General features: G+C 47.3%; 1 protein-coding gene across 1 annotated transcript in view; it reads right to left on the bottom strand.

Annotated features, from left to right (window-relative positions):
• LOC122556442 (annexin A6-like) overlaps positions 1 to 14476 on the bottom strand; it is a 58049-nt gene that overhangs the window by 38178 nt on the left and 5395 nt on the right. The window contains exon 2 of the mRNA XM_043703091.1: positions 11338 to 11395. Coding sequence (XP_043559026.1) covers positions 11338 to 11355 — 18 coding nt within the window. The 5' untranslated portion in view covers positions 11356 to 11395. The remainder of the gene's footprint in view (positions 1 to 11337; positions 11396 to 14476) is intronic.

Below are 14476 nucleotides of genomic sequence, written 5' to 3'. Positions count from 1 at the left end.
TCCGCAAGTCGGCGGCCTGTCTCCCCAATATAGAGGAAGCCACATCGTGTGCAGAGGATGGAATAGATGATGTGTGTGGAGGTGCAGGTGAATTTGTGGCGGATATGGAAGTTTCCTTTGGGGCCTTGGAGGGTGGTGAGGGGGGAGGTGTGGGCGCAAGTCTTGCACCTCCTGCGGTTGCAGGGGAGGGTGCCGGGAGTGGAGGTTGGGTTGGTGGGGGGTGTGGATCTGACGGGGGAGTCACGGAGGGAGTGGTCTTTACGGAATGCTGTTAGGGGAGGGGAGGGAAATATATCCTTGGTGGTGGGGTCCGTTTGGAGGTGGCGGAAATGGCGGCGGATGATGCGCTGTACATGGAGGTTAGTGGGGTGGTAGGTGAGCACCCGTGGGGTTCTGTCCTGGTGGCGGTTGGAGGGGCGGGGTTCAAGGGCGGAGGAGCGGGAAGTGGAAGAGATGTGGTGGAGGGCATCGTCGACCACGTCGGGGGGGAAATTGCGGTCCTTGAAGAAGGAGGCCATCTGGGTTGTACGGTTTTGGAACTGGTCCTCCTGGGAGCAGATGCGGCGGAGTCGAAGGAATTGGGAGAATGGGATGGCGTTTTTACAGGGGGCAGGTTTCATCAAGGGCAGGTTGTGTCTCACAAATCTCATTGAGTTTTCTGAGAAGGTGACCAAGTATGTAGATGAGGGTAGGGCAGTTGATGTGGTATACTTAGACTTCAGTAAAGCCTTTGATAAGTTTCCACATGGTAGGTTGTTGGAGAAAATGCAGAGGCATGGGATTGAGGGTGATTTAGCAGTTTGGATTAGAAACTGGCTTTCTGTAAGAAGGCAGCGAATGGTGGTTGATGGAAAATATTCAGCCTGGAGTCTGGTTATAGTGGTGTGCCACAAGGATCTGTTTTGGGACCACTGCTGTTTGTCATTTTTATAAATGACTTGGACGCAGGCATAGGTGGATGGATTACTAAATTTGAAGATGATACTAAAGTTGGTGGAGTAGTGGGCAGTTTGGAAGAATGTTTCAGGTTGCAGAGAGACTTGGATAAACTGCAGAATTGGGCTGAGAGGTGGCAAATGGAGTTCAATGCAACTAAGTGTGAGGTGATTCACTTTGGGAAGAATAACAGGAAGGCAGAGTACTGGGTCAATGGAAAGATTCTTGGTAGTGTGGATGTGCAGAGGGATCTTGGAGTCCATGTACATAGATTCCTGAAAGTTGCCACCCAAGTGGATAGTGCTGTTAAGAAGGTATACGGTGTGCTAGGTTTTATTGGTAGAGGGATTGAGTTCTGGAGCCGTAAAGTCATGCTGCAACTATACAAAACGCTGGTGTGGCCACACTTAGAATATTGTGTACAGTTCTGGTCGCCCCATTACAGGAAGGATTAGAAAAGGTGCAGAGGAGATTTACCAGGATGTTGCCTGGTCTGGAGGGAAGGTCTTATGAGGAACTTGGCTGAGAGACTTGGGTCTGTTCTCATTGGACAGAAGAAGGCTAAGAGGGGATTTGATAGAGACATACAAGATGGTCAGAGGATTACATAAGGTAGACAGTGGAAGTCTTTTTCCTAGGATGATGATGTCAGCTTGTACGAGGGGGCATTACAAATTGAGGGGTGATAGATTTAAGCTTAAAAATGTGTTGCTGGAAAAGCACAGCAGGTCAAGCAGCATCAAAGGAACAGGAGAATCGACGTTTCGGGCATAAACCTGAAGAAGGGCTTATGCCCGAAACGTCGATTCTCCTGTTCCTTTGATGCTGCCTGACCTGCTGCGCTTTTCCAGCAACACATTTTTAAGCTCTGATCTCTAGCATCTGCAGTCCTCACTTTCTCCTGGCTGATAGATTTAAGACAGATGTCAGAGGCTGGTTCTTTACTCAGAGAGTGGTAAGGATGTGGAATGCCCTGCCTGCCAATGTAGTTAATTCAGCCACATTAGGGGATTTAAACAGTACTTGGATAAGCACATGAATGATTTTGGGATAGTGTAGGGGGATGGGCTTAGATTAGTTCACAGGTCGGCACAACATCGAGGGCCGAAGGGCCTGTTCTGCGCTGTATTGTTCTGTGTTCTACTGGAACCCCACGACGGAAGGTTTGCACCTTCAAATTAAAGTTGGGCCGTTCAGGAGTGAAATCAGGAAACATTTTCTCACACACAGAAGAAAACAGAGAAAATTCCAGAAACTCCTCTCCAGTCGGTTTCAAATGCTGGGCCTATTACAACTGTCTTGAGATTACTGATGGGTTAACTCTACCGAGGCCAATCAAGGAACTGAAGTGTAACCCGGCCATGATTCAAATGAACGGCAGGTCCAAATTCGAGGGACGGAATAGCATCTTCCTGTTGCCATGGAGATCTGGATCAAGCAACAAGTGAAGAATGCCCGAAATTCAGAGCACTCCGTTGGTGCTAATGTGCTGCAGCTGCCTGGCGTTATCGTTGCAACCGCGAAATCCGTCATCATGTCCAATCGAAGACAGGGCCCCCACTTTATTCCCCCTTCACCTCCCCTCCCCTCCCCCACAGTACTCACTCACTCGCTGAGTACACAGCAGCTGCTGGCAATAACCAGCTCAGCTATAAATAACAGCGTTTCTCACAGACTCTGTCTCACTGTGATCTCTGCATTCTCATATATGGTTACAGCCAGCAGAATCGAAATATCAGGTCGTGTCACAGCAGGCCAGGTGCACGTGGCTGAGATGGACTCAAGTTCACTACGTCGCCCACGCTCACACCCCCCTTAAATATTCCACAGAGACAGTGTGGGGGCAATATTTAATAATGAAAACCATGAGGCAGTTTAAACAGTTAGTTACACAGGGAGGGAAAGTGTGAGGGATAAATATTGTCCATGGCATGAAACAACTCGCCCACACTTCCACAAGATGGGATTTCCCCTTGGGGGGGTTCACCCTTGGTTTAATACCTCATCAGAAAGATAGCACCTCCGACAGTGCAGCACTCCCTCAGCACTGACCCTCCGACAGTGCGGTACTCCCTCAGCACTGACCCTCCGACAGTGCAACACTCCTCAGCACTGACCCTCTGACAGTGCTGCACTCCCTCAGTACTGACCCTCCGACAGTGCGGTACTCCCTCAGCACTGACCCTCCGACAGACTGGCACTCCCTCAGCACTGACCCTCCGACAGTGCTGCACTCCCTCAGCACTGCCCCTCCAACAGTGCGGCACTCCCTCAGCACTGACCCTCCGACAGTGTGTCACTCACTCAGCACTGATCCTCCAACAGTGCGGCACACCCTCAGCACTGACCTTCCAACAGTGCGGCACTCCCTCAGCACTGACCCTCTGACAGTGAAGTGCTCCGTCAGCACTGAATTCTCAGTGCCTGATTGGAGGCCGTGCCCAGTCTCTGGCCTGAATTGCCTGAACTCGTGACTTTGTGTTGAGTGACCATGTCCCCCATTGAGCTGATGTGAGGCTTTTTGTACAGTTGGAGAGATGAGCAAGACAGGCTGTGTTGCATTTATACAGGGCTGAAAATGTGTTGCTGGAAAAGCGCAGCAGGTCAGGCAGCATCCAGGGAACAGGAGAATCGACGTTTCGGGCATAAGCCCTTCTTCAGGAATGAGGAAAGTTTGTCCAGCAGGCTAAGATAAAAGGTAGGGAGGAGGGACTTGGGAAATGCGATAGGTGGAAAGAGGTCAAGGTGAGGGTGATAGGTCAGACTGGGGTGGGGGCAGAGAGGTCAGGAAGAAGATTGCAGGTTAGGAAGGTGGTGCTGAGTTCGATTTATACATTTATACAGTTGCATTTATACAGTTCAGTAGTCATGGTTGGTGTGGAATTCCCCTATCTGTTTACCCACGCTTGAAATTCAGGTCACCCTGAAACCCATATTCATTCAAATTCCTATTCAGTATTCCCCGTATCACTGGACACCTCACTCAACTGTCTCACAGCTGCAACTCTGAGTGTACCACACAATCCTGTTCAGAGTGCAATGTTTTCAAAAATTAGAAGGTTTTTTTCTTCAAAGGTATGAAAACTAACCTTCACGTGGAGGTGGACAAGAGGATAATGACCACCCATGAGTCGTTGGCTGATGTGAGGTGAGCTACCTGCCTGAGATCTCCAATCCAGCGCTGAGGAGAGTTCTCATCAGGCAGTGCCCAGGAGGAGATCTGCTATCTCCAATGGGAGAGAGCGGAAAGAATTCCAGGGAAGAACTCCCTAACAGCTCAGTGGAAGGGCAGGAAGCTACCGCAACAGCTTCATGAAACCAATCCAGTGCAGTCACCGAACCTGTTATCAATTCCTTGTTTCATTAACTTATCTAAACTGCCACTTCTTAACAAAATCAAACTATCAAACAATTACAGCCAGACCATGCTGGCCGAGCCAATGACACCCAGGTGCCATGAGTGAATATAAATGCATTTCAGATCCAACAGCATTGCTTTTTTAGCACAGCGTCTCAAAAGATCACAGACAGTGGGAGAGGAATTAACAAACACACTGTACAATCACACTGAGCTAAGACCAACAGCTACAATAAATTCTCTTTGTTTGCCCAGAGGGGCGATTGAAATTGCAAACTCACGAAATTCCGAGGATTTTAGCAAGCTCAGTGAAACTCTCCTCCCCCATCCGTGGGCCTTGAGATGTATTCCTGAAGTGGCTGTCGTTATCCCTGTACAGGACTGAGTCCAACAATTGAAAGAACTCACATTTCTATAGAGACTTTCACAACCTCAAGATCTACTGAGACGTTGTGCAGCCCATGAATTATATCTTGAATTGTAGCCCCTGTTGTAAAGTAGGGAACACAACAACCAATGTGCGCAGAGCAAGCTTGGCAATACAATGTAAATTGACTGGCTAATCTGCCTTTCCAAAGGACTCTTTGAGACGGACATCACCCTCTGCCATGGGTTCAAGGCTCACTCCAGAGATCTGGGCACCTAACCCGGGGGAAAGGTCCCAGCACAGTACAGAGTGAGTGCAGCACAGTCAGAGGTGCTGCCTTTCACCTGAGACACGATTGGAGAGGTAAAAATAAACAAGGAAATAGAGTCATCGAGATGTACAACACGGAAACAGGCCCTTCAGTCCAAGTCTTCTATGCCATCCAGATATCTTAAATTAATCTCATTTGCTAGTACTTGGCCCATGGCCCTCCAAACCCTTCCTATTCATGTACCCATCCAGATGCCTTTAAAAATTGTACCAACTCCTCTGGCAGCTCATTCCCTAACGTACCACCCTCTTCGTACCGCCCTGACCAACCAAGTAAAAACGTTGCCTCCCCTAGGCCCCTTTTAAATCTTTCCTCTCTCGCCTTAAACCTATGCCCTCTAATTTTGGACTCTAGAGAAAAAAAAACCTTGTCTATTCACCCTATTCATGCCCCTCATGATTTTATAAACCTCTATAAGGTCTTCCCTCAACCTCTGATGCTCCAGGGAAAACAGCCCTAGCGTGTTCAGCCTCTCCCTATAGCTTAAACTTTTCAATCCCAGCAACATCCTTATAAATCTTTTCTAAGCCATTTCAAGTTTCATAATATCATTCCTTTAGCAGGGAGACCAGAACTGCACGCAATATTCCAAAAGTGGCTGAACCAATGTCCTGTGCAGGTGCAACATGACCTCCCAGCTCCTCTGCACTGACCAATGAAGGCAAGCAAAGCAAACACCTTCTTCACCACCCTGTCTACCTGCGACTCCACTTCAAGGAACTATGCACCTGCCCCCCCCACTACGTCCCTTTATTCAGTAACACTCCCCAGGGCCCTACCATTAACTGCCCTGGTTTGCCGTTCCAAAATGTAATATCTCACATTTATCTAAATTAAACTCCATCTGCCACTCCTCGGCCCATTGGCCCATCTGATCAAGATCCCGTTGTACTCTGAGACAACCTTCTTCGCTGTCCGCTGCACCGCCAATATTGGTGTCATCTGTAATCGTACTAACCAGACCTCCAATATTCACATCCAAATCATGGATGTGACACAAGGTAAGTGCTCATTTCCTAGCATCGGCCATCGCCACTGCAGCAAAGGAAGGTTAGCTCCGGTAGCTGGATGCTGGTTTGTAATGATTCGATTCCCATACTAGCTGAAGTTACAACGATGCTCCTGCCTTTTTATTCAGATTAAAAAGGTACAGAGAGCTTTACTCTGTTCCTAACCCTGTCTGGGAGTGTTTGATGGGAACAGTGTCAAGGGAGAAAGTAAGGATTGCAGATGCTGGAGGTCAGAGTCAAAAAGTGTGGTGCTGGAAAAGCACAGCAGGTCAGGCAGCATCCGAGGAGCAGGAGAGTCGACATTTCGTGCATAAGTCATTCATCAGAAAGTGCCTATGCTCGAAACATCAATTCTCCTGCTCCTCGGATACTGCCTGACCGGCTGTGCTTTTCCAGCACCACACTTTTTGACAGTGTCAAGGGAGCTTTACTTTCATTTTAAATGTGTAGAGAAAGCTTTACCTCCAATTTAAATGACCAGAAGTTGCATGAATTTACACACAGGACTCCATTGTTTGCGCAAGAAAGGAATAATCCATCCCTGTATGCTTCTCACTGACTGCTGGTAACTGGAATCTGCCAATCCTGCTGCATGGCAACGCCCTGACCAATCAGATCCATCCTACCTGTGCTGAGACTTTGCAATTAAGATTGACAGTTAACAGCTTCTGCTGTATCACCATGCCAACACCATGGTCCAACCAATCAGAAGCCAACACTCATGCTGGAGTAAATTGGTGTTCCCTTTCTCAGTTTGTTTTCTTGCTTCTGAGTCCTGAGGTGGCCAAGATAAGGAGCTTAGACTTCATATCTCTGGTCTGAGTTCTGCATGACCTGAGCATTTATTTGTATATCCAGTTCTACTGAAAACATTAACTCTATTTCCCTCCACTGATACTGCCTGATACGCTGGGTAATTCACCGTTTTGTTTTTTAGTTAAAGCACAACTTTTTTTTAAAATCCTCCTAACTTATTCAAATTTGTTTCAGCTTGCCAAATCGTAAAATCCCTACAGCGCAGAAAGAGGCCATTCAGCCCACCGAGTCTGCAATGACCCTCCGAAGGGCTGTCCAGTCAAACTCACCCCCTACCTCTATCCCTGTAACCCATTGCTAATTCACCGTATCAATCACTTGGATATGAATATAGGAGATATAGTTAGTAAGTTTGCAGGTGTTACCAAAATCGGTGGTGTCGTGGACAGCGAAGAAGGTTAAGTCAGATTACAATGGAACCTTGAACAAATTGGCCAATGAGGGGCAGATGGAGTTTAATTTAATAAATGTACATCAGTAGACACTATGGGGCAATTTAGCATGGTCAATCCATCCTAAGCTGCACATCTTTGGACTGTGGGAGGAAACCGGAGCACCCGGAGGAAACCCACGCAGACACGGGGAGAATGTGCAAACTCCACACAGACAATCGCCCAAGGGTGGAATTGAACCCAGGTCCCTGGCTCTGTGAGGCAGCTATGCTGACCACTGTAACCACTGACAATGTATTAGCTCGGACTGAATGAGCAAGAGACATTGAATTTATTTGGTTCAGATTGTTCTGTCACCTTCAGAACTTGAGAGCCAACACACTCTCGGAGAAAGTGAGGACTGCAGATGCTGGAGGGTCAGAGTCAATAAAGAGTGGCGTTGGAAAAGCACAGCAGGTCAGGCAGCACCTGAGGAGCAGGAGAATCGATGTTTTGGATAGGACACACTATTACAGCACAGAGAGAGGCCATTCAGCCCATAGTGTCTGTACTAAGCGAATAACTAGCTGCCTTTTCTAAGCCCACATTCCTGTATCTGGTCAGTAGTTGGGTGGGTTTCAGCACTTTGGCTGCAGGTACCAGTCCCTTCCCATTGTGTTTAGGCATTTACCCAAAATCACCCCCAAACTGAGAAGTGAATTCCAGGCACCCACCCCATGTCCAGGTGAAAATGTTTTCCCTCGTGTCCCCTAATATACTTCTAACTGCCCATCCTACATCTGTCTACGAATTTCCCAACACTCACAGTGTAACCCATCCTCCATGGAGGCTAAAGCAATGCAACTCCCCTCCTCCAAAGATGTGTTTTTTTTTAAGAGTGTAATCCAGTCAGTGTATCTCATGGTCTCCTGACCACTGCGGAAATACCTTCATTTTAATTAAGGCTGGGCTTGAGTACTGCAACACAACAAGCCTATGTTGGACATCCCTGAAACCAGAACGCTATAATCCAGCACACGAACCGCACTGAATAATTCAACACCTCTCACTGCGCAAAAATATCAATTGCTAATCCCGTCAGTTTAATGACAGGCTACACATTAACTGAAGCCGACTCTAAACTTTATTCCCTGAGATAACTGTGTTTCTGCTTTGTTTCCCCCAAGGTCAAATCTTAAACTCACTTCGAGAATCACAGTAAAACATGACAACTGTTTGCTTAACACACACTCCAAGGCTGGTCACAGACTAAAGCAGTCGAAAAGTGTGGTGCTGGAAAAGCACAGCCGGTCAGGCAGCATCTGAGGAGCAGGAGAGTCGACGTTTCGAGCAAGCGCTCTCATCAGTCAATGTGCACAGGGTAGAAACAGCAGGCAGTCAGGAGCTGAGAACATTCAAGCCACTCACGTACCAAGCAACAATGATCTCATTGTCTTATGACCATCTCCCAGCAAGTTCCTACCCAATCATGTTTACTTGACATCAATCACATTGTCATTGAGACAGAGTTTTGGGATTTCCACTCACCAAGTCACCTCAGCTATCAAAGCAGGTAAAAGGCTGGGACCTTTATGGGGGGGTGGGGGTCAGCCGAGGCTACGTCAGATCTTTTCACTAGGCCCCAAGTCAGCACTGCAGGGGTACCTACACCATGCCGACTGCTACAATTCAAGGCAACAGTGTGTGCTAAGTACAGAGTAAAGCTCTCACTGCACTGTCCCCGTCAAATGCTCTCAGGACTGTATCTAACCTGATGTTGTCCCAGTCCTGACAGGGTCAGTGCAGAGCATTTAAACGTCAATTCTCCTGCTCCTCGGATGCGGCCTGACCTGCTGTGCTTTTCCAACGCTACCCTTTTCAAATCTAACCCAATGTTGTCCCAGAGTAAAGCTCTTTCTACATTGTCCCCAATAAACACTCCCAAGACAGGGTCAGCACAGGGTTTGGTACAGAGTAAAGCTTCCTCCACACTGTCTCCAACAAACAATCCCAGGACAGGTACAGCAAAGAGTTAGATACAGAGTAATTATTCTGGGACACACTGTCCCATCAAACACTCCCAAGACAGGGGCAGCATGGGGTTAGATACAGAGTAATTTCCCTCTTTATGCTATTCCATCAAACAGCACAGGACAATATAGGGTTAGATACAGAGTAAAGCTTCCTCCACAATGTCCCAATCAAACACACCCTGCACAGAGACAGCATGAGGGTTAGATACAGAGTAAAGCTCCCTCTACACAGTTTAACTCTGCAGTGACTACTGATATTTACCATCAAGCTCTGGACACCTCACTTCTCATGATTTAATGAGATTCACAGCAATCTCCTACAATTCTTCAGAATGGCAGCCGGTGACAAGCGGTGTCCCACAGGGTTCAGTGTTGGGGCTGCAGCTGTTCACATTATATATTAATGATCTGGATGAAAGGACTGGGGGCATTCTAGCGAAGTTTGCCAATGATACAAAGTTAGGTGGACAGGCAGGTAGTACTGAGGAAGTGGGGAGGTTGCAGAAGGATCTAGACAGTTTGGAGGAGTGGTCCAGGAAATGGCTGATGGAATTCAATGTGAGCAAATGCGAGGTCTTGCACTTTGGAAAAAAGAATACAAGCATGGACTACTTTCTAAATGGTGAGAAAATTCGTAAAGCCAAAGTACAGAGGGATCTGGGAGTGCTAGTCGAGGAGGAACGGCTGAGGATGCTGGGATTGTATTCATTGGAGTTTAGGAGATTAAGGGGAGATCTAATAGAAACTTACAAGATAATACATGGCTTGGAAAGGGTGGACGCTAGGAAATTGTCTCTGTTAGGCGAAGAGACTAGGACCCGTGGACACAGCCTAAGAATTAGAGGGGGTAAATTCAGAACAGAAATGCGGAGACATTTCTTCAGCCAGAGAGTGGTGGGCCTGTGGAATTCATTGCCGCAGAGTGCAGTGGAGGCCGGGACTCTAACTGTCTTCAAGGCAGAGATTGATAAATTCTTGAAGTCACAAGGAATTAAGGGCTACGGGGAGAATGCGGGTAAGTGGAGTTGAAATGCCCATCAGCCATGATTGAATGGCGGAGTGGACTCGATGGGCTGAATGGCCTTACTTCCACTCCTATGTCTTATGGTCTAATTTCCTCCGATCTTCAACACCTAACTACTTTTGCTATGTGAAATGAGCAAAACTGTTTAGTGTCAGTTGTTTCAATATTCAGCACGTCTTTGAGCAGAAGAACACGAGATACTGGACCTTAGATACACGGCTGATAGTTTTCACACAGCAAGATCCCACAAACAACATGAGAATGATATGAAAAGCTCTGTTTTAGTGACGTTGACTGAGGTAGAGCTAATTACCCAGGGCCCACCAGAGAAAACACCCCCCCTGGCAATTTTCATTGATCCTGAACAAAGAGCTCAGTGGTTAGCACTGCTGTCTCACAGCGCCAAGGACCCAGGTTCAATTCCCATCTCGGGCGACTGTCTGTGTGGAGTTTGCACATTCTCCCCGTGTCTGCGTGGGTTTCCTCCCACAATTCAAAAAATGTGCATGTTAGGTGAATTGGCCACGCTAAGTTGCCCAAAGTGTTCAGGGATGTGTAGGTTAGGTGCATTAGTCAGGGGTTAAATGTAGGGGTCTGGGTGGGTTACTCTTCAGAGGGCCAGTGTGGACTTGTTGAGCCAAAGGGCCTGTTTCTACACTGTAGGGATTTTATGATTCTACGATCACTGAAATAAAAATCAATTATCAGGTCTGTGGGATCTTCCTGTGTGCAAACTGGGTCTGGGTTTCCTCCGTCACAATAGTCACCACACTTCCAAAATAACTGGCTGCAGAATGATTCCTGGTGCTGTGAAAGGCGCTATGCAAATGTAGGAACTTGATAATGGCTGGCGGGGGAGGGAGGGGGGGCACTGAACTCCCTTCTCCCTCAGTCTCCTTTGAATTGATTCGTGCCGTGGTGTGAGAAACATAGGAAATGCAGAAAACTGAGAAAAATAGGAGTAGGAGGAGGCCATTCGGCCCTTCGAGCCAGCTCCACCACTCAATAGGATCACGGCTGATCATTGAACTCAGTCCCCTGTTCCTGCTTTCTCCCCCATACCCTTTGATTCTCACAACTCTCCACATTACCTTTCCTTTGGCAGACATCGTTTGCTGCTATCCAGAACCGACACTGAATCCAAGCAACCTGCAGAGGCAAATAAGAGAGTCAGGAATTATTAATGGCTCTGATAAAGGCTGAGGGACTCAGACTGATCCACTGGCTGTGAGCGATTGTCCACAGTCTATTGTGAGCCACATCATTAACTGGCATTGTGTATCATTTTTCTTGTAAATATGATCAGACAAAGCAACTAACTTCCTTCAACATCTGGTGTGACCGCTCATTTGAAATGTTAATTTAACCCTGAAGTGATTACGATAATGAAATATACAACAAGCCCCAGGCAGCGGGGCAGGGTTTGAACAGTCAGACCGGTTTATTAGATTTTCGATTATCGTTCGGAACACTGCATTGAGAAGGCGCCTGGTTCTTGTTGTAGCATTGCACATTCCTTGGGAGGGATGGCCCATGCAGCGTCAAACCGCAGCAGTCGGCAGGAAATGCGGTAGGATAACTAAAGCAAACTGACCGACTGCAGACGCTGGAGAGCTGACACTGCAGAAGCTAATCAGGTGTGGCAGGGGGTGGGGAACAGAGAAACGGAGTTAAGAAAGCCCGTTCCGATAACGAGTCACCGGAATGGAGGCGTTAACTCTGCTCTCTCCCCACCCACCTCTGCATCAGACAGCGTCGACTCCAAGACCCAAGCTCCAGCTTTCTGTCGGTGCCAAACTTTCTGAGGAGACATTAAGCCATGACTCTGTCTGTGTGGGTGGGTGGAGAATGACCCTATGGCACACTCGCAGGGCGTGTGGGTGACCCTGACATCGCAGATAACACCTTGGTATCATCCAACGTCCAGAATAGATTATGAAATTAATATCATATTGCAGACTCTTGTTCTGTGCAAGGAGAAAGTGAGGTCTGCAGATGCTGGAGATCAGAGCTGAAAATGTGTTGCTGGAAAAGCGCAGCAGGTCAGGCAGCATCCAAGGAACAGGAGAATCGACGTTTCGAGCATACGCCCTTCTTCAGGACTTCCTTGGATGCTGCCTGACCTGCTGCGCTTTTCCAGCAACACATTTTCAGCTCTTGTTCTGTGCAAGTTTGATTCGTTAGTCAAACTTGCACACAACAGTCTTATTGTTGTCACATGTAGATACGGTGAAAGGTTTTATTTTGCGAGCAGTACAGGCAAATCATAGCAAACAAGGACTTTCAGATCACAGGGTGCTTAGGCAGAGCGAGAAATACGGCCACACAGGACGATGAAAGCAGGGTCAACATTATTCGAGGTTAGAGATTCCATTTGTCAGTCTGATAACAGCAGGGAAGAAGCTGTTCCTGAACCTGCTGGTGCATTCAGGTTTCTGTACTTTCTGCCTGACAGAACAGGTTGTAGGAGAGCACTACCGAGGGGTCTTTAATGATGTTCACAGCCCTTCTGCAGCAGTGAGATTTGTAAATGGAGCCCATGGATGGGAGGGTGGCTTCTGTGATGGTCTGGGCTGTTTGGTTGCCATGTTTCACGATAACGTGCTTCAAACCTATTTCATTGTTTGTACAGTTCTTTGGGAGGGTGTGAGGTACACCATACAATGCAAATTCCTTCTCTCTTTCTCTCTCTCTCTCTGGGGCTACCTTTGAACATCTTGCAAACCCATCAGATCCTAATGGACGTCATAAACAGTGGGAAGAATGCAGTTCTCCATTGTTGCTTGAGACCCAACAATACTGGCCTCAGTTTCTAAAGCTAAACTCTCATCTCCACACAGCTCAGGCCTCTGTCTCATTAGAAATGAGCCACGGGCAAACACAGAAAGGGAATTAAGGTTTAAGGGGATAATGCGGATAGGAGGAGCTGAGACGATGGATCAATCAGCCATGATCTTAACGAATGGTGGAGCAACTTCGACGGGCCAAATGGCCTACCCCTCTTCTATTACTATGAAACTAAGAAGGCATCCTGATAAGGTGCTGCATCAACGTTAGTGTGTGAAAGTAAAAGCTCACAGTGAAGGGAGAAGGGTCCTGGCATGGAGCTGGCTGACAGCAAGCAGAGAGTGGGAATAAATGGCCAGCAGGATGCCCTGAGAGGCGTGTCACAGCAGTCAGTGATGGGGCCTCACCTCTTTACATTCTACAGAAATGGTTTGGACAAAGGGATCAAAGGTGCGATAATTAGATAGGGAGAAAAGTGAGATGCAGAGATGGCAAAAGGAGCCACCAAGGGGATACAGATCAGGTACGTGAGTGGCCTCAGACCTGGCATGGAAAACAATGTGGGAAAATGTGATATTCTCCTTTTCCGCAGAAAGAATAAAAGGGAACCATCTTCCCTAAACAGTGAGGGGTTCCAGAGCTTGGGGCTACAGAGAGATCTGGGTGTTGAGGGTGTACGTTAGTGTGCTGGTACAGCAAGTCATCAGGAAAGCTAATAGAACTTTGTGTTTTATTATGAGAGGGACTGAATGTAAGAATAGGGAGGTTATGCTTTAGTAACACGGGGTATTGGTGAGACTGCATCTGGAGCACTGTGCACAGTCCAGATATTTCGGGTATAACGGAAGGGTTATGTTCCTGTGCAACCTCACGCTATAGAAGATTACTATATGGAAAGTCACTCTGTAGGAGATCACTATAGAAAATTGCACTGGAGAAGATCACTACAGTAAATCACTATCCCTGTGCAGTAGAAAGTTTGCGCTATCCAAATTGCATCCACTATTCATCAATTGTGTTATAGCCAACTCATGTTGACAAAATACGCGTTATACCAGAAATACCTGTACTGTACTGGTCACCAGACTAATGGAAGGATGTTAATGTGTCAGAAAGAGATCACAGAAGGTTTACTAGACTAATCTGTGGAATGAGCAGATTGCTTTCTGAGGCCAGGCTACGCAGGCTGAGCCTGCATCCTATGGAGTTTAGAAGACCAATGAGATAGCTTTGGCAATTAGAATTAAAGAGAATCCAAAGGGTTTTTACAAATATATTAAGGACAAAAGGGTAACTAGGGAGAGAATAGGGCCCCTCAAAGATCAGCAAGGCGGCCTTTGTGTGGAGCCACAGAAAATGGGGGAGATACTAAATGAATATTTTACATCAGTATTGACTGTGGAAAAGGATATAGAAGATATAGACTGCAGGGAAATAGATGGT

Source organism: Chiloscyllium plagiosum, chromosome 14 (assembly GCF_004010195.1).
Source record: "Chiloscyllium plagiosum isolate BGI_BamShark_2017 chromosome 14, ASM401019v2, whole genome shotgun sequence".
Taxonomy (NCBI): domain Eukaryota; kingdom Metazoa; phylum Chordata; class Chondrichthyes; order Orectolobiformes; family Hemiscylliidae; genus Chiloscyllium; species Chiloscyllium plagiosum.
Note: the sequence above shows the minus strand (reverse complement) of the source record. Positions and strands in the feature narration are given on the sequence as shown.